Below are 25,788 nucleotides of genomic sequence, written 5' to 3'. Positions count from 1 at the left end.
CAAAAAAAATTTCGTATAAAAGTTTTCTAAAAAATTTTCATTTATATTACAATAGTACAGTGTGTTTTTGAAAGTAGATTTTTTTGTAGAATATTAATCTAAATTTAAAATCAAGATGCGGTAGAAATAAACAAACCGAGACACGTTAAATGCTACTAGGAACACTCCCGAATCATAATTTACAATGTTTTGTACATTGTAAATCCCAAAATCCCAAATCATGATTTTCAAAGTTTATACATTTTAAATTATGATTCGGGAGTGCTCCTAGCAGCATTTAACATGTCTTAGTTTGTTTATTTCTACTGCATCTTGGTTGTAAATTTAGTATAGGTACATGAGTAATATTAGGTCTGGATACCGCGTATGAAAAAAAAGTTGATTAATAGCAAGTTGAAAACTTGTTAATAGCTTAAGGGTGTCTAATAGGACAAACTTTGATATATGGGAACACTGGAACAGGGGAAGTTTTTATTGTGGAACAGGTTAAAAATTTGGAACGGTCAGACCACGAAAACGGCACATGTATTTTGTCCGACAGAACAGACTTAAACTCTCCGAACAGAGATTAAACTCTCATGCAAAAAAATCAGACTGCTATTTATCACCAAATGAGCGTTTTAATGAGTGGAACATTGTAGGATATGTCAAATGACAGGAATTATGACAGGTGATAAATAGCAGTCTGATTTTTGCATGAGAGTTTAATCTCTGTTCGGACAGTTTATATCTGTTCTGTCGGACAAAATAAATGTGCCGTTTTCGTGGTCTGACCGTTCCAAATTTTTAACCTGTTCCACAATTAAAACTGCCCCTGTTCCAGTGTTCCCATATATCAAAGTTTATCCGACTAGACACCCTTAAGCTATTAACAAATTTTCAGCTTGCTATTAATCAACTTCTTTTCATATGCGGGATCCAGACCTATATTTCTTATTATTTAAACAAATATTCAGGAACCAATTCTACCATAATAGTCACTACAGTGATTCATTCTATTGCATTTTGATCAAATGAAAAGTACTTATTTTAAGAATGAAATAATCGTGGTAAGTTGTTCGCCTTGAGATGGGTAAGAGCTACAAAGATAATCATTGATGTGTCATCTGCAAAATTTTTTCGAAAACCATCGATTACTTGCTTCATATAAACTGTATAATAAATTTTAATATCTATTAAAATAGGGTACTATATTTTACAATACCTTTCGGTTTGTCTTGTGCTTGTCCATTTTTCTTTAATTAAATGTTTTTATGGGATGTTAGATATTTTATTATGATTCCAGATAATTATTAGAAAAACCTAAGATGTCCTGTAACTACGTGAAATTTTGCAGCATTCCCGTTTTTTGATTAAATTTTTTTAATATCCGCATGTAGTACATAATATTATGAATGTATTATGTATTGTATATTATTATATTTGTAATAATATAAGTAATTAATATTAAGACTAAGAGGATGGCTACGTATTTTCAGCTGCAATGCTATTCAAATGGGGTTTCATTTATTTCGAATACTGCGAAAACTAATGAGTATTTTTGAAAAATTTAAACGCAGAATGAAAGATTACGTTATTGGCGAGGGCCTAAAGTCCGTGAGAACTTCTATAATGTTTATTTTAGTAAGTTACAGGGGTGAACATCTAAGAGAAAATTTAGTGTGGTATTTAATTTAAAATATCTCATTCAAAATAAACTTTTTATTTATTCTAAGGGGCTTTCGGCCCTCGGTAATAATATAGTCTTTCATTCTGCGTTTAAATTTTTCAAAAATATTTATTGGTTTTTTCAGGATTCGAAAAAAATAATCACAATGTCCGTGGTAATATTTCCAAATCTATCTTTGTCATACAACGCACTCAGTCGAATAGAATATTGTCAGCATACTGTCAGTCAGACAGTGACAATCAGTGACAATTTTAAATATTTGACATTACATGGCATCGGAAATATTTTGAGTTGTTGATTAAATAATATTGGTATATAGTGTATTTGATAAATAATTGATTTAAGACGTGAACTTAATAAAAAGTTATTTATTGTGTATTATTTGTGAAAGATCCAAGCAGAGAATACATCAGGATAATATATTCTGTGATCCAAGTATTTTGTTGTTAAAGATGTTCAAAATTGTAAGCGTTCCATAGTAACAATATATTATTAAAAAATCACTTTAACACTTTTCCTCTTTTCTCGATTGAGTATTAGTTTTAGTTGTACATATAAATTATTACAATCACTAAATACATAGTTAGTGAAAAAATTATCAGTAGTAATTGCACAAGAGCTCTGAAATTATTGAATTTTTCCCGAGTGACACTTTGACAGTTTTAATTTCACGAGCCGAAGGCGAGTGAAATTATGTCAAAGTGTCACGAGAGCAAAAATTCTATATTAATTTCAGAGGTCGAGTGCAATTTGTTGCGATTATTTCATGAATAAAACTGTTCAAAACCAAAATTTTATTGTAATTTATTTATGTAAGTACCATTAAACACACAGTTTTTATAAATATTTGACGATTGAAAGTCATCACTTTTATAATTTTTAAAACATTAATTGTCATTAATGTCACTGAATGTATTTTTTCGTAGCAACGAAGGGCATCTGACGTAATATACTTAACGACGGGAGATTATCAAAAATTATCGATTTAATTCAGATTTCTGTAGCTTTCTATTGGTCAGAATCTCCTATGAATGAAATAATCACATTTATTAACTGAATTATTAATTTGTAATTATAAAAATAACACTTATCCAAGAACATTCAAAAGCCATCTCTTTAAATTAATGATGACATTTGCAAGTAGAATGACATTCTAGTAATGTTTACATATCCATACCAGTGTGAATTTTACTACGCGTAATTTGCCATGTAAAGACAGAAAAAGTAGGGATACCCGTAAAATATTTGCGAATTATGTACCGATGGCCTTAAGTGAAAGTCATTGTTCTAATTTTTGGCTCCTGGATTTTTAAAGCCCGGTCTTTTCACCTCCAGATAACTAGTTATTGGCAAGTTTATTTAATTGATTAGCATGTAATCCGTCAGATAAAAGTGCAGATAACTTTGCTAATATGTTAGATAAACTTCCCGATAACTAGTTATCCTAAAGTGAAAAGACCGGCCCTAAATGAAGGTTTTTCTTTGCTATCATCCAATAAATCAAATGTAACCTACCTGTTGATTGAAATTGATCCAATGCTTAAAAGGGATACTCCAACACATCCATACCTTAACGTCGGAATCACCTTGCAAAGGACATCTCCATGTACCCACTTTCCATGGAAGAACTGACTTGCAGCAAATGGTACGACTATAACGCCGAATATCGTATCCGAAAAGCAGAGACTGAAAATAAGAAAGAAAAATATTAAATCTGCTCAACTTTAAAAATTTGGCAATAAATGGCTAAATATAATGATGCTACGGACGTTAAAACTCCAATTATCAATATACATAGAGAAACATTAAAGACAAAAATACTAAAAATAAAATAAAAATTCCATTTTTATTCAGTTTCAATGCGAAGGCAAAACAATCTTATTTTTCAATTAGAATACGGAACGCAGTCCAGTCCTCTGAATCGCGATTTTCGACTCTTGGAGTCTCATCGGAGAGAACGTAGGCCTGCTACTCCATACTCCAATTGACCAACACCGAGAGTTCATCCCCCACACCGCAACTGACGTGAATGGACTAGGTGACTAGCGTCATCTGGCAATGGAAAGATGAAGTAGTTTTCAATCCTAATAGCAATATTAATAATATTTAAAAAACCGTTTAGTCACCTAGTCCATTCACGTCAGTTGCGGTGTGGGGGATGAACTCTCGGTGTTGGTCAATTGGAGTATGGAGTAGCAGGCCTACGTTCTCTCCGATGAGACTCCAACAAGAGTCGAAAATCGTCGATTCAGAGGGCTGGACTGCGCTCTGTATTCTAATTGAAAAATAAGATTGTTTTGCCTTAGCATTGCAACTGAATAAAAATGGAATTTTTATTTTTTTTTTTATATTGGTCGTTACTTCTTTGAGTAACTAGGTCCTCTTTCTGTTGGAATTTACCGTCTGAACAGACGGGGTCGTGAATTGTAAGTTTTTGAATTCCCTCTTGTCTTCTTTGCTTCAGCATCCATCTGGCTTGCAAATTTTAGAAGCCATGGAGGTGTTACCAAGGAAATGGACGAATAAGTTTTCAATTTAAAAATCTTTTAGTAATATTTTATATTTTTAAATATTATTAATATTGCTATTAGGATTGAAAACTACTTCATCTTACAAAAATACTAGTTTCAGAATCAAAACTACGTATGGAAAAGCATGAAAAGGCACACAAAAAGGAAGGAATAATATAGACAAAGTATACTTACCTAGCTATAAATGCTGCCGCAACTGTGCGAAGTTTAGCATGCTTCACTAGCGCTACGCATGTCAACAGGTTACCAACTATCCCTACCACCATTATAACGATGGTCAGAACACCAGCTGCTACCAACATTGTTTGCGAATATCTAAAACAAAATGAAAAAGGTTATATTTGTATAAAAGAAACATTAGTCAAATAAAATGTGTCATATTTTAAAGTACCTACATAAAATGTAATTACTAATAAAATGCATTTAATTTTTATTGTTCTTTGTACGCCAGGTATTCCAATCATACATCATCACCATCACCAATCTGCCTAAAGTCCATTGTTGAATATAGGTATCTTCTAGATTCTAGATATCTCCATCTATTTATGTTCTGCGTCTCTGCTATCCATCTGGTCACAATTCTTTTGAGGTAGTCGGTCTATCGCATTGGGGGTCTTCCCAAGCTACGCTTCGCTTGCACGTATGCTCGTACGTATGCACGAGCGGTCTCCATTGGAGCTGCCTCCTTTAGTGGAGGTTAGCGACTACACTGGCAAACTTGTATCTGCTCAATGCGGCTCTAAACAAAGATATTGAATCAAGGCCGGTCCAGTCTCTCATATTTTTAAGCTCTAAAATTTGGCACCTACCGGGACCCGTTTTCGTTTAATCTTCCCCTGGATTATCAGTTGCGCCCGGTCGAACGCCTTTTTAAAATCTATAAAACAGACAAAAAGGTCTGCTTGTTGATCTTAGTGTCAGAGTTTGAAGATAGAATATTGCTTCTTGTGTCCCATTATTCATTAGATTTTTTTTATTGTGCTTATTTTTATAATATTCCCTTAGTGGCACGTAGCTGTATCTGCTGTTGTGAAATTTCGTAATCGAATTTTTAAAGGAAATGATAACAAGGTATACAAATACAGCGGAAATTCCGAGGCTATTGTTCGTCATCCACTTTCTGTAATCGCGTTATCGCGTTAACTTAACAAATCTGGGAAAAGTTTATTTTAATTTTTTATTAATTATGGAACTGTGTATTTTTTATTAAACAAATGTGTATGGAATTCAAATATCACTGACACTACTTGTACATAAATATTGAAGAATCAGAAGTTGTCTATCACTTATTATAATATACTTGTATTATATTGTTTTAAAGTCAATAGCATATTTCAATATAAAACGAATTATGTTTAAATTGATTTTATCGATTTACGTTCTTTTTCAGTAGTTATTGTTATATACCCCTAGCCCTTTTGCAAGCTCCAATTTGCGTGGGCAAATTGTCAACATTTTGTTGTGGTAGGTTGTTCCATTCTTTACAAGCAGCTTATACTAACCGTGCGGTTTTTGTGGATTATCTATTTTTTTCTTTTAAACATATTATCTCACAAATTCTCTGTAGATTTAAGGTCAAGTGAGCAAGCAGAGCATTCATATCTTCTGCTTCAAGGAAGTCTGTAGTCACTCTGGTATCTGGAGCTAAACTACAGGTTCTAAAACCAAATCAACATACTTGCGAGCTGTTAAAGTTGATGAAAATTAAAGTAGTGTTTTTACCGATCATAAAATCTTCCCAGAACATGATACTTCCTCCTTTATATCTGTGAACAAATCTGTCAGTGTCCGTTTTACTTGTCTTTCTTGACCTCTAAGTATAGGAATTCGTCTGTCATCTGATTTTACACCTATCTTGGTTTCGTCTGAAAATAGCACATTTTGCCAATCCTCAACGCTCCAAGTTTGGTGTTAGAAGATACAAATTTAGTCGATCTTATATCTCTAGCTTTCAAAAGCTGCCTTTGGAGCTGCAGGTGAGAAATTGATGCATCTCTTCTAGCTACTTGGACTATCAAATGATATAGTACACATAAGGTATATTTTCGTTTTTGATCACAAAAGTTAGTTTATTTATTTTCGCTCAATTTCCAATGATAGCAAATACTTTATATCTAATGTTAAGTTTTTTTTTCAAAAGAAATGAATATTGGCTTGAAATACATAGTGATTTCATAGAAGTTTCGTTGTGTGTATATACATATTATGCGTAAATCCGTATCAATAATTAAGTCATCTTGGTTTACCACATTTAGATCTTATTACTAGAATTAGTTTAGGCTTAGGCGAACATGCGGACTTTGATAGACAAATGAATTTCAATTAAATTTGTTGTGGAGTATCTTAGAATTTATCTTAAAACGGTGTAAAATACTTATACCTTAACGTTGTAAATTTTTATGGACTTACACTAGTTTCCGTGAAAATGCACATACAATTTTTAGCTGATAAAATCACTATTATGACGAAAAATGTACCAATTAATTTTGAAAAATATGCGATAATAAAGAAATATAGATGAACTTTATGGAATATGCGTGGTTAAAAGATAACCAGAAATATGAGTCAGCTGATGGAATGACAACAAAAGACAAAACGTTTAACGTAGGACTAAAAATGTCTATCCATTTTCGGGGGTTTTACAAGTTCATGTATTTTATTTTATTTTATATAATATCATGGTCAATGAAATAAGTAACACCGAGAATTATAAAGGTTGAAGATTTCCAAGGTCCCATCTCTTACTATACTGCTCATCCATTGGTCGATACGATACACCATCGTATTCTAGCCTAACTCACAGATTCATTTGGATTTTAGACTGCTACATTAGACGTTTTGTTTTTTGGGCAAAAAATCCAATCTGCCATTGATTCACTAGATCACTTCCAGTGAAATGAGTGTAATTTATCCGCCTGTCCCCCGGTTCCCACCGGGCTATTTGACTATGATAATTTAACAACAAGTAAACAGATTGAAATTATATCTCTAGCAGAAGAACAACAAGATCTTAAGTCTGGAATATCATTCACTAAAGCTATATTTATAATGAAGCAAGTGGAATAGAAATCACTAGAATACAACAAACCGGCATAATTAGATTTCGTGAACTAGAAGAAGGCAATTGACAGGGTCAAATTAAAGGACGTTATCCACTTTTTGTACGCAAGAAAGATGCTTCTAGGGATACCTAATCAGAACTACTGAAAAAATATATCAAAACAACACAATAAAAGTAAAAGTAAAAGAAAAAACGGACCCAAAGTGAATATAACAGAAATTGTACTAAGATGTAATTTGTAGCTGGGGAGTTAGATAATAGAACAAGAGTGATGAAATTTAAATATGTAGGCCTCGCACTATCTAGACACGGAAAGCTCGAAACAGTAGTGGAAGGTGAAATGCAAATAGTGAAAGGAGCACATACAGCCCTTGTCTGAATGCAACAATATGAAGAAAGAAAAATATTGCGAATCAAATGAAAAAAAGAATTTACAAAACAGTCACCAGACCAATAATAATACGCGAAACAAACCCGACCTCACACAGGGAGAACAAAAAAAGAATGTGTGTGTACTTTGTACGCACGTAAGAATTTATACTTCTATTATATGATTTAAACGAAATTAATATACTTTTTATTTATATTTTATTTAAATATTAAACTAATTTATACTTACTACTTCTCAAACATTTTTATTAAAACAGTGCCAAAAATTAAAATAATAAAAGAATAAAACAGACACAAACACGTTAAAAATGCCACAAATGATTTCTGAACATTAATTGTCGGAAAATTTTTTAACTAAATACGTATTTTCTGAAAATAAAATTATATAATAAATATACTTACAATCATAAAATGTATAAAAAAAATAAAAAAATAAAATTGGGATTCGAACCAGCTATCAGCGCGGTTGGTATATTGGGGTTCATTCGCCTTAAACGCTTCGCCACGGAGGCAATGTGTCATTATGTGCGAAGATCGACTAACTAAACGGATTAAGCTTTTGACATTTTTGAATTAAATTAAATTATTTTGATTCTGAATTGAAATGATTTAGAATTGAGAAAATACAACAAAACATAGAGTAATAAAACAATATATTAGGTGAACATTGATAGAAATTTTGATGGTAATCAAATTATGTAAATAAAATTATTACATACTATGTATTTTGGTAGGTTCAAATAGGTAGGTACCTATGATACATTTGCAATTATTACGTACCTGTTGCTTTTAAAAACTATTTAAATGTCACTACAATTATAAACTTTTGTGTTTCTGTCCTCACAACAATAAAACTAATATATTATACATTTGTTTACCTTCATATTGAACAATTATTTATTATTGACAGATCATTCCAACACCCAATCAGAGCCCGTATAACGACTAATACCATACTGTCGGTGTGCGCATGCGCGCAGATCAATATAAATTCACCCTCAATCTCAATCGCGCCTAAAGAAGTATAACTTCAAAAATTCAGAAGAAAAACCAGTAGAGATGAAAACGTAGAAAGTCAAAATAACGGCAACAGACCTGGTTACCAAGAACTTTAAAAAATGTGAAAAGTAAAGCACTTGCTTAGGAATATCCAGAGGATATTCCTGAGTAAGTCGTGTAGGTACATCATTGGAAGAGAGAGGAATAAATTGTTATAAAGACGGAAGAATTTCCAGACGAATGCAGGAGCAGTATGCCATCGCATTCGTGATGCGATTTTATTAAAAGTTTATTAAATAAAATTAACTCCCTTTTACTATTTACTATTAACCCATGTATGTACAGTTAAAATATTTGTTTACTTTTTGTCAGCAAGATTACTTCATCACTAATAAAATCAAATATCGGTCCCTTTGTTTACCGATAAAAAAGTGTTGAGGAATCCTTTATTTACATCTATCAACTGATATCGAATGAACAATTCTTGCCATTGGTTGGTGTTCATTTACCAAACACAATAATCTATAATAGTAAATATATTTAAATATTTGCTTTGTATTAAAAAACGGTGTTACAATATTTTAAAGATAAAAGGTCTGCGTGGATGCCACATCTACTATTTTCTGTTTATATGGGATTGAGCCACAATTAACGGTGTAATGAAAATTGCGTTTTTAATCAACTCTTATCCGTATTTTTAAGTAAATGTTTGACGTTTCAATTTCCACTCAGGAAATCGTTCTCAAAAAAGATTATTCTAAAAATTCTTAGAAGATATTATAACCTAGATTTGGCGTATGTCTTTTCAAAACTTGACATATTTGGCCTAGATCTTATAGGCCACAGTAAGTGTGTGGTTGAAAAAAATTGTTTAAACGTGATAATATTACTCTAGGGGCATCATACTCCGACTATTTTTTGTGTTATTTTGTGTTAATTTGTGTATGAAATCAGTATCATAGATGTGGTTATATTAATTAAGTTTTTAAAATATCAGAACATAAATTGTGTTCCTGTATTGTGTATTGCATAGGTATTGTGTATGATTGTGTAACAATCTCATCTGATTTTGAAAAATGATGATAATGAGAGAGTCACATTCTCACTTCGCAGAATTACCTATTTTAGCATTTTTAGCATTTCTATGTTTCCCATTGTCTCCCTTTGTCAAATATTTTAGTTACGTATATTTGAAACAATTTGGTTACACCGCTGTAGACTAAAACCTAATGAGGAATCTTTTTGTAATAAATTACTGCCCTTAAAAATAAATTTATTTTAGTTGAGTACCTTAAACATTTAATGAGTTTATTTCAAATTGTTAGGAATTTTATGGGAATTGAAAGCACGTTGTAATGTCAAAAATAAATATTTTATTGAGATTTTCGAATCCAAAGCTATTAAAATTTATGACCGAAATAGAAAACTATGTTCCACATAAAAGTTATCAAGAGTTTTTAACTGATTTATATACCAAGGGGCTTTCGTAAGTATGGGAAATTTGTATTTAATTTAAATGACTGATTGTTTTTGTTTTTGAGTTAGATTTTATATGGGAGTCAAAAGCAGACAACAGATTTTAAAGAATACAACAGCTTTACAAAAAAATGACTGTAAATATTAAAGCTGAAAACAAATTAACTAGAGAAATTCCTATAAGAAGTGTCTAAAGGAGGCTGCTGCTTAGCCGTGTTTACCCTATTCAACTAGTATGGACTAAATGAGATTCATTGTGATCTTTTAAGAATACTGGATGAAAAATCTACATACCTATGTTTTGGTGGGTTCTATTGTATATAATATAGAACTGAAGAAATTGCAAAAGATTGGCTCATCTCCACTTTTGTTACCATTCCAAAGAAGTATTGTCCTACCAACTGTGATGATTATTGACTCATAAGCCTATTGGGTCATGTATTAAAGGACATCTTGTGAATTATACATCATAGAACTGACATCAGATATGTATCAGATTCCGCAAACATTAGTAAGCCCTGTTTACCTTTAATGCACTTGTACAAAGATGCATAGATGTAGGCCCAGAGATAACCAAATCAGAGGTTAGTCAGGCAATAGACTCTATCAAAAACCAATAAATCTGCTGGTCCAGATGAATTACCTAGCGAGCTGATAAAGTTGGTCAACGAGAAAAACCTGGACATAATAGCAGAACTGTTCAACGCTATCTATACTACGGGAATCATCCCTGGAGAAATGTTGACATCAGCATTTGTGTGTTTGCCAAAGAAATTGAATGCCAAAGAATTAAGTGACTTACCATAAGCTTAATGTCACATACCTTGAAAATTCTGCTGAAAATTATCCACGCCAGAATACACTCTAAACTGGAGCTGGATATTAGTGAAACTCAATATGGGTTCCGCAATGGTATGGGTACCAGAGAGGCATTATTCTCCTTCAATGTGCTGACACAGAGACGTTTGGACGTTAACCGTCCCCTTTACGCCTGTTTTATAGACTACAATAAAGCGTTTGATAAAGTAAAACATGATCGACTCATGGAAATTCTGAAAACTAAAAACCTAGATGAAAAAGGTTTAAGACTAATAACACACCTCTATTACAATCAGCGAGCAATAGTCAGAATTGAAAAAGAAACAACTGAAGAAATGGAAATAAAGAGAGGAGTCCGGCAAGGCTGTATACTATCACCTCTATTATTTAAAGCTTATTCTGAAGAGGTAATGCAAGAAACTCTCGAGGATGAAACAGTCGGCATAAGAGTAAATAGAGTCTTAGTTAACAACATCAGATATGCCGATGATACAGTAATAATAGCCGATAGTTTACAAGACCTGCAAAGACTCATGAGTAAAATAGTAAGATGTAGTAGGAAGTACGGACTCTCTCTCAATATCAAATAGACGAAGTTTATGAAAATTAGTAAAAACAACCATAATACTAACGAAATCTTGATAGTAGAGGGCCAGCAGATCGAAAGAGTCGAAAACTACACTTACCTAGGAACACTTATAACAGAAAATAATGACTAGGTACACTGCAGAAATCAAAGTCAGGTCAAACAGGTCCTATGTAGCAAAAATTTAACATTAGCTCTTAAAGTACGCCTAACAAAATGTTACGTATACAGTGTACTATACTATGGAGTGGAATCATGGACGTTAAATGTAGAGACAATGAGACGACTTAACGCCTTTGAAATGTGAACCTATAGAAGGATTATGAGGGTTTCCTGGGTAGATAGAATTACGAATAACGAAGTACTAAGAAGAATAGGTAAAGAGAAGGAAGTTGAACTTACAATTAAAGAAAGAAAACTACAGTATCTCGGACATGTGATGCGGGACGAGAAGTATGGCATCCTGCGACTCATAATGCAAGGAAAGATAGATGGCAGAAGAAGCATCGGAAGAAGACGAATTTCATGGCTGAAGAACTTGCGAGAATGATTTGGATGCAGCTCAAAACAACTATTTAGAGCTACTGCCTCAAAAATTAAAATAGCTATGATAATTGCCAACTTCCGTAGCGGAGATGGCACCTGAAGAAGAAGAATAAGTATAAGCTGATCATGCAAAAGATGGAATGACAATCTTCCATAGAGGTATCAATCCGCCAAAGAACAAGCAGAATTGCTTATAAAACGAGAAAGAAGAAGACGAAAAAGACTGAGTAAAATCAAAAATAAAAATGGAACATATCACAACACAAATTGCCAAACTCAAAAGAAGCTTCGCAGGCAACACTTTTAGACAAAAAAAAATAAACGTGGAAACGCCTCAATACAACATTAGCCGGAAGAAATAGGAAGTATGTTGTTCAGGATAGAGATCAATGGAAGAAGTTGGGGAAGCCTTTCCAAAGTCAGCATAAATTTATTTATTTTTTTTTTTTAAAAATTTTAAAAACGATTTCCGGGTTAGCACTCAAAACGTCATTAAATATTTCTAATTGCATTTGAAGTCATTTATCACAAAATATATTAATTAAATAGTGTAATATGATAGTTTTTTGTAATATTTTCTTCAATTTGCGAACAGATAATGTGAACAAACAAATAGTTACATTGCTTTTTGTCCTATACCATATTATTCAATCATGCAGTTTTGTACACCGGCCTACATTAATCACAACAATAAGTCATCAAATTAAATCGATTCGAACAATTGTATCCAATAAACAAATAAAATTGTACCTACTTAACACATTCAGAATGAGTTGGGCGTTCTGGAATGGCCATAAAAACAATTATTACCAACGGCACAAGAGCGAAACAACCACCGAATCGTTACACATGCTCACCACATGGTAAACAAATCGTCACTGCAATGCAAGAGATGCATCACTAACGCCGAAACACATTCAAAGCGCATATTTTTCAAATATAACGTACATAATGACTTCCTACAATCCTACATACAAAATATGATAAGATTGTCTGAAAAACAATGTTACCTCAAAGAAGTTTTGGGATAGGTCGTAGATTGGGTTGAGAGGAGATAACTATATCGGAGTGTAAAATCAAAAACAAAATAAGAGGTGTCAGTCAAAAACAAAACATAATTTATTATCTTATCAGCAAAAAAACAAATCACCATCTATTATATTAATTTATTATCAACCAAATACGGAGAAGTTACTTTTTTCTCTTTACCCTGCCTTCTGTGTGGGACAAAAGCTTTGAGAGAAACCTTATAATATATGCTTCATTACTAAAAGAACGACTTTTAATTCTAACAATTAGTTCTACCATTTGGTAGTCAAACGATGTAAAATTGCAGTCAAACGAAATAAACCAAATAAAAAACATCAAGGACTAAAACAACATTGTTATAGGTCATCGACCTATACAAAGTTAGCCAACGATTCTCCAGTAAAGTCCATCTCCAACAATTAAAGTACTTTGGACATGTTATGGGAGCAAACACAGAAAACATGGAAAGACTCATTATACAAGGAAAGGTGGAAGGCCGAAGATCACGAGGAAGACCATCAAACAAGATGGATCGATCAAATTACAGGAATATACAAAATACCTATGCGTCAGTTAAAAGAGAAGACCAGAGACAGTGATATTTGGAGATGGACAATACACGACGTCACGTCAGCCACTAGAGTCCCTCCGGGGGATCAAGATTAGAGAGGGAGAAAGAGAGTTCCACATTGAGAAAGCGATGGGGAATGAAATAAATATATTTTTGGCAGGGCATCATGTGACAGCAACACTCAAGCTAAATTCATCAGTTGTATGTCTAAAAACAACTAAGACGAACAGTCTTCTAGAGTTCCAAGTCCTCACCCCATTTCATGCTAGATGATATACTTTCATTGTAAACTCTGTAGATTCGGACTCTTATGAATTCCATATTAATCCTCATGAAGGCTCATAATATGCTTTACCAGCAAAAATTAAGGGGGAAATCTAAACTGAAACCAAAAACTTTACTTCCAACTTTACAATTCCTTTTAAAACGGATTGCTCCAGGGTAATAAGCTAAAAATAGACCATGTTCGGACACTCAAAGATCCAGATAGCTGACTACTTTTTTAGTTTTTGTAGACCTATAGGAAGAAAACCTACCTGTTTCCTGCCTAAAGTTCGCGTCCGTTTTTTAATTATTAACAATTTAGTGCAAAAATCGCGATTTTTTCGATTTTTTGCACCCCATTCAAAAGCTAAATAGTTGACATAAAATTACGAAATTAAATTTTTTAGAACATTAAAACATCTTGAAGACATGCCGATTTTTCGGCGAAGTTAAAAAGTTAATTTGTTGCTACGCAAACTGCAAAATAAGTGAAAATCGTTATTTGTTAATAACTTTTACTAAAACTACCTTAGAACTTTAGTGTTTCACCCAAAGTTGGGTATTGTGGCACTTAGAAACCCTCAAAATTTGAGGCCGATCCATTAATTGGTTTAAGAGTTATTCTAATTGTTTATCCCAGAGACCTTTATTTTGCAATAACATAAGACAGAAAATAATGAAGATAGGGCAATTTTGCGTATGCCAAATGAAAGTAGAAAGCTGATGCTAGCAAAATTTACTAAAAAAAAAAAGATAAAAAAATTATCTAATATAGTCAAAAATCCTAATGCCAAATTTGTGAAATTTTGTAGTTTATAAACATTTAGAATGATTTTAGAAAAAATCATTTTACATATTAGAAAAGCTGGTATTTTACACGAATTTTTAAAAACGTAGTTCAATTGGTGACTAGTCGTGGTAAGTGAAGGGGAAGCTGGGAGCCGACAAATGCACGAGTTCAAAAACTAAAAAAGACAACTTAAAACTACTATCATTTTCTATATCTCGGGATCTACTGAATATATTTTGATCGTTCTTTTTTTAATTTCATGTAATTTTTCTGTACAATACAAATATGCAATTTGTCTAGACATTTATTGATTAATAAACAGTCTAATTTGTTTAAACAATTTTTAAAAAAATAATTGTTTCCCAAAAATCCATGATTTTAATCATACTATCCTTATTAATCATAGAAAAAGTTAAGGTATACTTTAATAAATAAATTATCTTCAATAAATAATTATCTAATAAAAATCATTTATTTATTAGTGTTCTTTAACTTTTTCTATGATCATTAATGATACTATGTTAAAAAAAATAGATTTTTGTAAAAAATAGCTATTTGTATAACAAGGGAGGAAAGTGCTACTTTTCCTCCCGAGAATGAAGTTTACTGCCCGACGCGTAGCGGAGGGCAGTAATCATTCAAGGGAGGAAAGGCACTTTACTCCCATGTTATACATATGCTTTCTCCACCTTCCTCAAATAACCAGTCATTTTTTCACTTTACTTAATTTATTTATGTAACTAACCAACAAAATTTATTAAAACTAAAACTAACAAGTAGGTACAATATAACTGTCAACTGTCAAATATAAGTCAAATTATTAATGTAAACATTGTTAAATCAGAGTAACAATTTACTGTTTTTTACCATTCTGCAAAATACAGAGTGTTTTTAAATAAACTTTAAAATGTATATTACTTAGGTAATAGAAAATAGATATTGTACAGCGCGTCAATAAGTTATATTTCATAAATAAAATACCATGACGTCATTTTTACTTTTCCTCCCTAGGGAGGAAAAATATTTTCCTCCCTATGGAGGAAAAGTACAACTTTGCTCCCTACAATCAGGTCCGGAAAAGTATACGTTCGGTAGAGGTAGGTGGAAATAGCTATTTGTATAACAAGGGAGGAAAGTGTAACTTTTCCTCCCGAGAATGAAGTTTACTGCCCGACGCGTAGCGGAGGGCAGTAATCATTCAAGGGAGGAAAAGGCACTTTACTCCCATGTTATACATATGGTTTTTCCACCTTCCTCAAATAACAAGTAATTTTTTCATTTTTACTTAATTTATTTATGTAACTAACCAACAAAATTTATTAGAACTAAAACAACAAGTAGGTACAATATAACTGTCAACTGTCAAATATAAGTCAAATTATTAATGTAAACATTGTTAAATCAAAATAACAATTTACTGTTTTTTACCATTCTGCAAAATAGAGGGTGTTTTATAAATAAACGTTAAAATGTATAGATACTTCGTAATAGAAAATAGATATTATACAGGGCGTCAATAAGTTATATTTCATGAATGAAATACTATGACGTCACTTTTACTTTTCCTCCCTAGGGAGGAAAAATATTTTGCTCCCTAGGGAGGAAAGTACAACTTTGCTCCCTACAATCAGGTCCGGAAAAGTATACTTTCGGTAGAGGTAGGTGGAAAAATATTTTTCAGGAATTGTTTAAACAAATTAGACTGTTTATTAATTAATACATTTATAAACAAATTGCATATTTGTAATGTACGTAGAAATTACATACAAATTAAAAAAGAAAGATCAAAGTCCATTGATTTTTGCACTAAATTGTTAACAATTAAAAAACGGACGCGAACTCTAGGCAGGAAACAGGTAGATTTCTTCCTATAAGTCTACAATAACTAAAAAGTAGTCAGCTACCTGGATCTTTAAGTGTCCCGAGAAAATTCTTATTATTCTGGACTAATAGTAAATGCAAAGATTCACGATTAGTTGTAACACCGTTGATGATGAATGATGATTAATGCAATAGCGAAGTAATAATAAAATATAATATTTATTTTAGTACGGATTTCTTGTGTAAATAGTGTGTTTTTAATTTAGAAAGCAACACTTTTTATATATGCAAATTACGTGTCTAAACAGCACAATGTCACAACAGTAGGTACTTAATTTTTTGTTGTTTGTATTTATACCATTAGTTGTTTTGCAACGGTATTGTTAGTTCATTCTGCAAATTTTTAATGTACTTGTATAATAATTATAAATTATGTCTGATATACATTCGTATATTGTATATGCATAAAGATAACAATTATTATTTATGTATGTAGGTTATTTAGTCAATGGCAGATATTTTTTCTGCTTTTTTTCGAATATGAAAGTTTTACTTGAGTTACTATTTAATTTTTAACACTGCTTAACTGTTAATAACTTGTACAGTGTACCCCAGTTAAGAAAGGAAAAAAGCTGAAAAAATCTCATACGGATATTTGAAGGTTCTAAAAGATATATGAAAGGTAGCTGATGAAAAATATGTGAAGACGTAAAGTTGATTTTGCTTTGTTTTTTCTAACAATCTTTTGGGTTCAAATAAAAGTTGTAGATCATAAAAAGTTCTTTACATTTGGAAGTTTCCCAATTAAAATACATAAATAATTGGCCAAGATAATTGCCAAAAATTATTATTTTTGTAATAATTTATAAATGTTATGTATAAATAAGAAGAAGAATTTGGCCAAAGTAAGCCAATTTTCTATTCTTTAAGATGTTAATAATTTCTTTGTCTTTTCTTAGCCTCTGCAGACTCGTTATGTTAGTTGTGTGGTGTACATATACATGAGACCTTCAACATACGTCGGTAGCACATTTCAAATGCCTTTAATCGTTTTATGGTATCTTCTGTAATATTCCAGCTTTCTACTCCATAGAGGAGGACACTAAAGACGTAACATCTAAGAATTCTTACGCTTATATTGATACTTACAAGATAAGTTGCAGAGCATCTTCCTAACACTGTTAAAAGAGCCTCTGTCTTTTTGAATACTAGTTTTTGAATACCAAGTATCCTTAATATTACAGCCCAAATGGATATTTTTCCACTCTTTCTAACGGTGTATGGTTTATTGTAAATTGGGCGTTTATGTTGATGTTCTTACTAATTATCATTATTTTTGTCTTCTTGCAATTTAGTTTTAGGCCGCTTAGGCATATACTTGTTAATAACTTTGTTTTTTGCATAATGACATCAATGTAATTAGGTACTAAAAATTGTGGCTGTTAATAAGTCATTAAAGCGTGCCAAAATGCAGCGAAAAAGTAAACAGTTACAAGCGGTTAAAGTGATGGTACCTTTTCGTAAAATACCGCCACGGAAAAATGGTTGGAGGAAGTGTCCGAAGCAATATCTCAGCTTGTTTTTTTGTTATTAAGCATAGAAATTTCTTTTTTTTTAGTGTGTTTTTTCACCAGCTTTTCATTGAACCTAGTTACAAGCGTGTGACGTAAAAAATATCAAAGTTATTATAAATAAATAAATAAAAAATAAATGTTTTTTTCTCTCTTGACTGGAGTAATACTGTGTTTTTTAATTTTGAAAACAACGATTTTTATACAGGGAGTCCCAAAAGCAGGTCGAATATTTCGCGAAATTAACATCCGATCGAAAAACTAAAAATAAGTGTTAAATATTTTTCAAAAATCTATCAAATGATACCAAACACGGCCCCCACTCCACCCACTGGAGGTAGGCTGGGGGTAACTTTAAAATCTTAAATAGGAATCCCCATTTTTTTTATTCCAAATTTAGCGAGATATTTTTTCGAATTGTGGATGGCGCTATAATCGAAAAAAACGATTTATCCTGATACCATATGCGCCCATACCCATAGGCAGGGGGAGCCGTGCTCCCCCTAGTTTTTCGGGTGCTTTAAACTCCATGTTGTCATCCAAAGTATACAAAATGTTCCTAATGTGCAACATCTTTACGTCTGGCCCCCCTAAAAAGTTGTGTATGGGCGCCCATACCTGATACACTAAGTAAATTATAGAAAAGGTCTAATATCTTGAGAAATACACTTCCAAATGAAAAACCAAGAAACACATGTTTAGTATTAAATATTAAGTTTTATTAAAAGAATTTTTTTTTAAATCTATCGGATAACACTAAACACGCCCATTGAGATGGGCTGGGGGTAACTTTAAAATCTTAAATAAGAACCCTCGTTTTTAATGCAGATTTGGATCCTCATGAAAAATAAGGAATATTTGTTTCAGATATTTTTTAGATTTGTTGCTAGATGGCGCTTTAATTGGAAAAATACGATTTATTAGCGCCATCTATCAACAAATCTAAAAAAAGAATGTGTGTGTACTTTGTACGCACGTAAGAAGTTATACTTCTATTATATGATTATAAACGAAATTAATATACTTTTTATTTATATTTTATTTAAATATTAAATTAATTTATACTTACTACTTCTCAAAAATTTTTATTAAAACAGTGCCAAAAAACACATTAAAAATGCCACAAATGATTTCTGAACATTAATTGTCGGAAAAAATTTTAACTAAATACGTATTTTCTGAAAATAAAATTATATAATAAATATACTTACAATCATAAAATGTATAAAAAAAAATAAAAAAATAAAAGTTTCTATTGGGATTCGAACCAACTTACCACGCGGCTGGTATTTGCGTTGTATTGGGATTCACCCGCATTAAAACTTCGCCACAGAGACAGCTTGTCATTGTGTGCGAAGATCGTCTAACTAAAGAGATTAACCTTTTGACATTTTTAACTTATGTAAATCAAATTATTTTGATTTTGAATTGAAATGATTTAGAATTGAAAAAATACAACAAAACATAGAGTAAGAAGACAATATATTAGGTGAATATTAAGGTGTAAAATAAAAGTATTACATAGGTACTACTTATGTATTTTGGTAGGTTCAAGGTAGATATCGGAGCCCGTATAACGACTAATAAATTTCGCAATCACTTGCGTCGTGCAAAGTGGCTATGTTCAAATATCATAACAAAATTTGATCAACTATTTATAAAACACTTACCAGTGAAAGATTCTTTAGCTTTGAATAAGCGAGATCTGCGGCACTCATACTAGGCACAGTTTGATGAGCTTTCACATTGGCATGCAACAATCATCTCTTCTATGTAAATAAGTCCAAAAATATAATATGAAAACTATTTAAAAAGGCAGTATAACCATTAACTAACTTTTTGTTTGTTGTTTCTCTTCCTACAAATTTTAAAACGCAACAAGCATACATTATAACCAAACCATGCACAGTCCCACAGCTGTGCCACAACTGCCATATTGGATAATTTTTGTCATGTCATTTGAACATCCAATCAGACCAAAGTTATAATGCGCATGCGCCCGGTCGCTAGGTTTTCCCATATAAAATTTCACCGTCATTACGCCCGTAAAGAAGTATAACTTCAAAAATGTCTCGAATAAATGTTACTTACTTTTTGATAAGGTATTCAAATCTGCTATAAAAATGGAGTTCCTTTTTAAGGATTTTAAAGTTACCCCCACCCTACCTCCCTGGGATGGAGTAGGTGGGTCGTGTTTAGCGTTATTCGATAGGTTTTTGAAAAATATTAAATATGTATTTTTTGGTTTTTCATTTGGTAGTTTTTTACTCGAGATATTAGACCGTTTCTATGATTTACCTAGGGTATCAGGATAAATAGCGTTTTCCGATTATAGCGCCATCTATCCACAATTCTAAAAAAATGTCTCGAATAAAAGTTACTTATTTTGGGTCGCCGGCAGTTTCTCAACTGTCATCAATACGACTAACTTCACGTCTAACTTTGATACGAGAATTATAAAAAAAATATGCATTGAAATCCAGATCCCGTAATTCGTTAAGCGTGATAAAGTGAGACAAAGACATACATATTTCTTTCTTTGTAATTACATCTTCAATTTACCGTACACTTCTCGTAGACTTTGCCGATAAGGTAGAGCCGTGTTGAGAAGAAGCAGCGTGTCCACTTATTTTTGCGTAAGCAATCCGAATCTGCAATAAAAAATGTATGTTCCTATTTAAGATTTTAAAGTTCCCACTTTCCCACCTCCTGGGTGTGAAGAGGAATATCATATTTAGTGTCATTTCATAGATTTTTCAAAAATATTGACAATGTATTTGTCAGTTTTTTAATCCGATGTATATTTCGCGAGATATTCAACCATCCCGATACTTTTTGGACAACATATTATTGTGTTTTCAATTTATCAATCAAAGGCAAAATAAAAATTAAATTAAATTTTTTTTTAAATAACGCGGGCACATAAATTTGATACACCCTGTATATTGATCTGTAAATATTTATTAGAATTTAGTTTGGATGTAAGTGGATTTCTTTTTTAATGAGTTTTCCGATGAACCATTAAAGACTTTTGTGAATCATTAAAGTGAAAAAGACGATGTATTTAGGTTTAAAATGGAAGAAGATTGTTTACTACGGAAACTATAGAATCCACAGGTAGATGTAATTATCAATTTCTAGAAGAGTGGTTTAAAAGAAAGTTTGGAATTATAATATTTTTGTTTCAACCCGAGTAAATGTAGAGTTTCCCCGAAAGTAATTAAGGATGGTCGGAATAATTTTGAAAATGACTGTTTGTTTGTCGAATGGAAAAGATTGTTTCTGATTCTTGGCAAGTTGGAAGGGGAAAAATGGTTTGAATGATTGAGAGAGTTTGAAAAAGAAGTCATTATGTTTTTGGCATCGCTGAGGAGCAGTTCGACGTTTTCGTGAATAGATAGTTAGCAAGTACCAGTGGTTGTTTGATAGTGGAGAATAGTGTTGAAAAGTGGAACGAGAGACAGATCAAATTGAGACGAAATACCTCTTTGATTCTGTATTATTGTGAGAAGGAGAGCAGAGAATTTTTGGAGTTTTGTTTGAATCGAGTACGTGTCAAAAGAGGCCCGGCTTGTTGGAGAATTGGTGCTGGTATGCTGATAGTTTTGAAGCTGGAGAACGGAGAGGGGTTTGATGAGTAGCCTTTAACATAGTCAACGAGGGAGAGCTGTTTTGGGTCACGAGAAGACATCAGATTGAGTGAAGCAAAAGGTCAGTTAACTTATGTGAAAGATATTTTTATGTTCGGAAACTAAAATTTTGAGTAAAAAGCATAGAAATTAAAATTCCAATATTTCTAAAAATTAATAGGAAGTATAGCTAATCTTGCGAATACATAAATTTGTTTTGTTTAGTTTGTTTTACCAAAGTCATCGGGAACAAACCGATAAATTGTTTTTTTTTTTAACTATAATAAATTTAAGTGGTAAAAATTTCATTCGGACATCTGTGTCCACAGGTTTTAGATTTGATAGGTTTTAGAGTATTGATTTTGATAAATAAAAGACAATTCTGTATGTTTATTTTAATATTTTGCTTTATTTCTTTTTCCTATTTTATCCCGATTAGGATCAACTAAGAGATACTGAACCCACGAGAGAAGATAAGTATAACGTGAGATAATTTAGATTTTTTTTAATAGTATAAAAAGGCACCCTGAGATTTTTTATTCATTTTTATGTATGATTTGCGACAATTAAATAATTAATCAAATAAATAATAATTAATATAAAATTAATAAGAAGCAGATCATAACAATATATACAGAGTGGGCCAAAGAAAAGAGTCCGCCTCGATATTTGGCAGTATTTATTAAATTTTAAGGAAATGACGAAACAGGTCGATTTTTGATCTAAGGGGACACATTTTTACGGTACACACATCTGTCATTTGTCAACCCCCTCCCTTCCACATCCCCCACCCCTTATTTTTAAATAGGGAACAGGGGTTGTGCGCTAGCTCATTTGGAAGGTTATTCAATTCTCTATTTAGTAATATAAACATTAACATAATTTTTTATACAGGGTGTCCAGGAAAATTGTTTTTAAATTAAATTAATTCACACAAAAAGAAGAATGTATGTAATTTATTTAATTTAAAATACATTCTACTGCTGTCCATAGCCACCTTTACTTTACAAGCCATGAAGAGAAAAAGGCAACGTCGCAATTGATGACGTCGGTAGTCTGACTTTCGGACTACCGCTTTCGAAACTACGATTTTAAAGTACAAATTCTGGTAAAATTTATAGTATTTTTTGAGTCGAACAAGAAAATATTATTAATTAGAAGTTTGTACAAAATAATATTAAAAGTAATTCCTTGTAAGTAACGTTTATTATACAAAAAAAACCAATAACAAGAATATAAACGGGATTCATTTTTTTCGAATCCTGAGAAAACTAATAAGTATTTTTCAAAAATTTAAACACAGAGTGAAAGATTACGTTAGGACCGAGGGCCCAAAGTCCCTGAAAACTTCTATGTTTATTTTAATAACTTACAGGGGTGAAAAACTAAGAAAATTTAGTGTGATTTTTAGTTTCAAATATGTCATTAAAAAAAACTTTTTATTCATTCTAATGGACTTTCGGCCCTCGGTAATAAAGTAATCTTTTATTCTGCGTTTAAATTTTTAAAAAATACTTACTAGGTTTTCTCAAAATTCGAAAAAAAATGATTACATTTAAAATACAGGCGTCAAAATTTTGCATTTTGTTCCTTTCCCCTAAAAGTTTGTCGGACTTACTTAGAAACGCCCTGAATTGATAAATAACAAATCTAGTTGTTAAATTGTTAGAATTAATCAAAAAACAGAATGTTAAGAAAACCGGAGTCTATGGTTGGGTTTTAATTTCAGTATTTTATAAACGCCCTGTACACCATAAAAATTTAACTTGTTAGCAACAATATTATTACAGGGGTATTGTTAAAGAATTAGGCTATAACATATTAAAAAAATCACTTAAATCTGCCAACAGGTTTAGGAAATATGAGACATTAAAAATGACAAATTTTTTAAGTTGACGGATTTCTATATGCACGCAAGTTTATATAAAAATATATTATATTGAACTAAAATCATCTTAATAACATACCTTTTAATGTTCTTTATAATTTGGAGCACGAAATATTGTAAAATATTTTAGTTTCTCTGTAAATACAGTGAAAATTATTTAAAAACAAATGAGAACTGTCAGAATTAATCGGTCTACCAATAGATGTTGCCAAGTTTCAACTTCATGGCTTGTTAAGTAAAGGTGGCTATGTGCTGTCACAAAACAGAAAAAAATGTTTTTTGGTGCTTTTTGCTTAATTTCAATGTTCAAGCTGCCACCCAACTGCCCCTTGGTAGATTGAATATTGAATTTAAACAACAAACAATATTTATTTATCAAATAAATGTTTTTTTCTGTTTTCTGTCAGCAGTAGAGTGTATTTTGAGTTAAATAAATTATATACATTCTTCTTTTTGTGTCAATTAATTTAATTTAAAATAATTTTTTTTGGACACCCTGTACAAATAATTATGCCAATGTTAATATTACTGAATAGAGAATTTAATAACCTTTCAAATGAGCTAGCACACGACCCTTATTCCCTATTTAAAAATAAGGGGTGGGGGATGTGTAAGGGGGGTTGACAAATGACAGATGTATGTACCGTAAAAATGTGTCCCCCTTTGATCAAAAATCGAACTGTTTCATCATTTTCTTAAAATCTAATAAATACTGAAAAATGTCGAGATGGACACTTTTATGTGGCCCACTATGTATATGTATACAAATTATATATGTCTAAATAGCATAGCACAGTGTCACAACAGTACTCATTTTTTTGTTGTTTGTATTTACACATCGTTAATTATTGTTTTGCTACATTATTAATTTGTTAGTTCATTCTGCAAATTTTTAATGTGTATAATTATGTCTGATATATTCGTATATGTATAATATGTCGAGTTGAACATAAAATATCCACTTTTTTGATGCTAAAAGCATTGAATTTGGAAATTTGAAGGGTCACTCTTGGGCCAATTTTTTTTGGTGTTTAGTGCCTACTCAAATTTGAAAAAAAAAATAGTGCCGCGCCACTCAAAACTAAAGTAATCGTGTCCTTTTTGCGAATTTTCAAAAATTGAATGAGCGAAATAATAGTGATTTTGGAGTGTAGGAGTGTAAAAATATCGCGACTTGAATACATTCGTATAAATATGCATAAAAATAATTATTATTTATCTAGGTTATTTAGTAAACGGTAGATATTTTTTCTGGTTTTTCCGGCTATGCAATTTTACTTGAATTACTATTTAATTTTTTTTATCTCAAAGTCTGCCTCACTGTTTACTGATGCAATGTTTGTATAAATAGATTTGGTACCTACCGCAACAGTTCAGAAAACTGCGATCTATCCATTTTCGCGATCTCCATATCCACATCACACACTCAACATCAACACTACGATCCACATCTATCCAACGGACGGCACTTAGATAATTCCAACGGCACAAGGGAGCGTCCCTAACTTGCAGCAGGATGGTTAAAAATTAATATTAATTGAACTTAATAAACCTAAAAGAGTCGGAGTGTGTGTTTAACTCAAACAACACAATGAATGAACGTTACATTGGTCAAAAACCCGCATAGCGAACCATGCGTTAGTCATATTTTGGTATTAATCACCACAATTTTCTAAAGAATCCACTGCTAATGTGGAAATACATCTGTTTAGTAGACGTACTATCGGATTTATCGTGACTAAGTCGGTGGTACTACCTTACCTTGACAGATAAAATAAATCGAAATCGGAATCGGCGGTGATACGCACTCAACATTCAACAATGTGTATTTACACAGAAGGTACATTTATGGATGGATCTTTTGTTAATGTTTGTGTTCGATGTTTCCTGTTTCGCGAAGATCACATTGTTCGTTTTATCTCCTGGATGTTGCGTTTGATTGTTTATCAATAATAGTATACAGAGTTATACAAAAATATCAAAATAATATTAATTTTTTTTTATACTATATGATTCAGAAAAATACTCTGCCGAATATCGTAATGTCTGATAGTACTTCTTCATCTTATATTAGGCCTCTTGACCTATTCTTAACCAATTTTGAGCTTGTATTCGTAGCGGTGATGTTGACTGCCAGCTATCTCGCCA

General features: G+C 31.8%; 1 protein-coding gene across 3 annotated transcripts in view; it reads right to left on the bottom strand.

Moving 5' to 3' along the window:
- The window catches only part of LOC126886364 (G-protein coupled receptor moody-like), a 33,200-nt gene extending 7,706 nt beyond the window's left edge, over positions 1–25,494 (bottom strand). The window contains exons 1-3 of one of the 3 annotated variants that reach the window (XM_050653263.1): positions 25,402–25,494; positions 4,375–4,515; positions 3,185–3,355 (exon numbers count right to left, since the gene is read on the bottom strand). In XM_050653263.1, coding sequence (XP_050509220.1) covers positions 3,185–3,355; positions 4,375–4,502 — 299 coding nt within the window. In that variant the 5' untranslated portion in view covers positions 4,503–4,515; positions 25,402–25,494. Of the gene's footprint in view, positions 1–3,184; positions 3,356–4,374; positions 4,516–12,831; positions 13,055–25,004; positions 25,377–25,401 lie in introns of those variants that run through there. The other 2 variants (XM_050653252.1, XM_050653257.1) reach the window with 2 other exon arrangements.
- Between the last annotated feature and the right edge of the window lie 294 nt (positions 25,495–25,788).

Source organism: Diabrotica virgifera, chromosome 1, assembly GCF_917563875.1.
Source record: "Diabrotica virgifera virgifera chromosome 1, PGI_DIABVI_V3a".
Taxonomy (NCBI): domain Eukaryota; kingdom Metazoa; phylum Arthropoda; class Insecta; order Coleoptera; family Chrysomelidae; genus Diabrotica; species Diabrotica virgifera.
The sequence above is the reverse complement of the archived record's forward strand: the minus strand, read 5'-3'. Positions and strand labels throughout refer to the sequence as shown.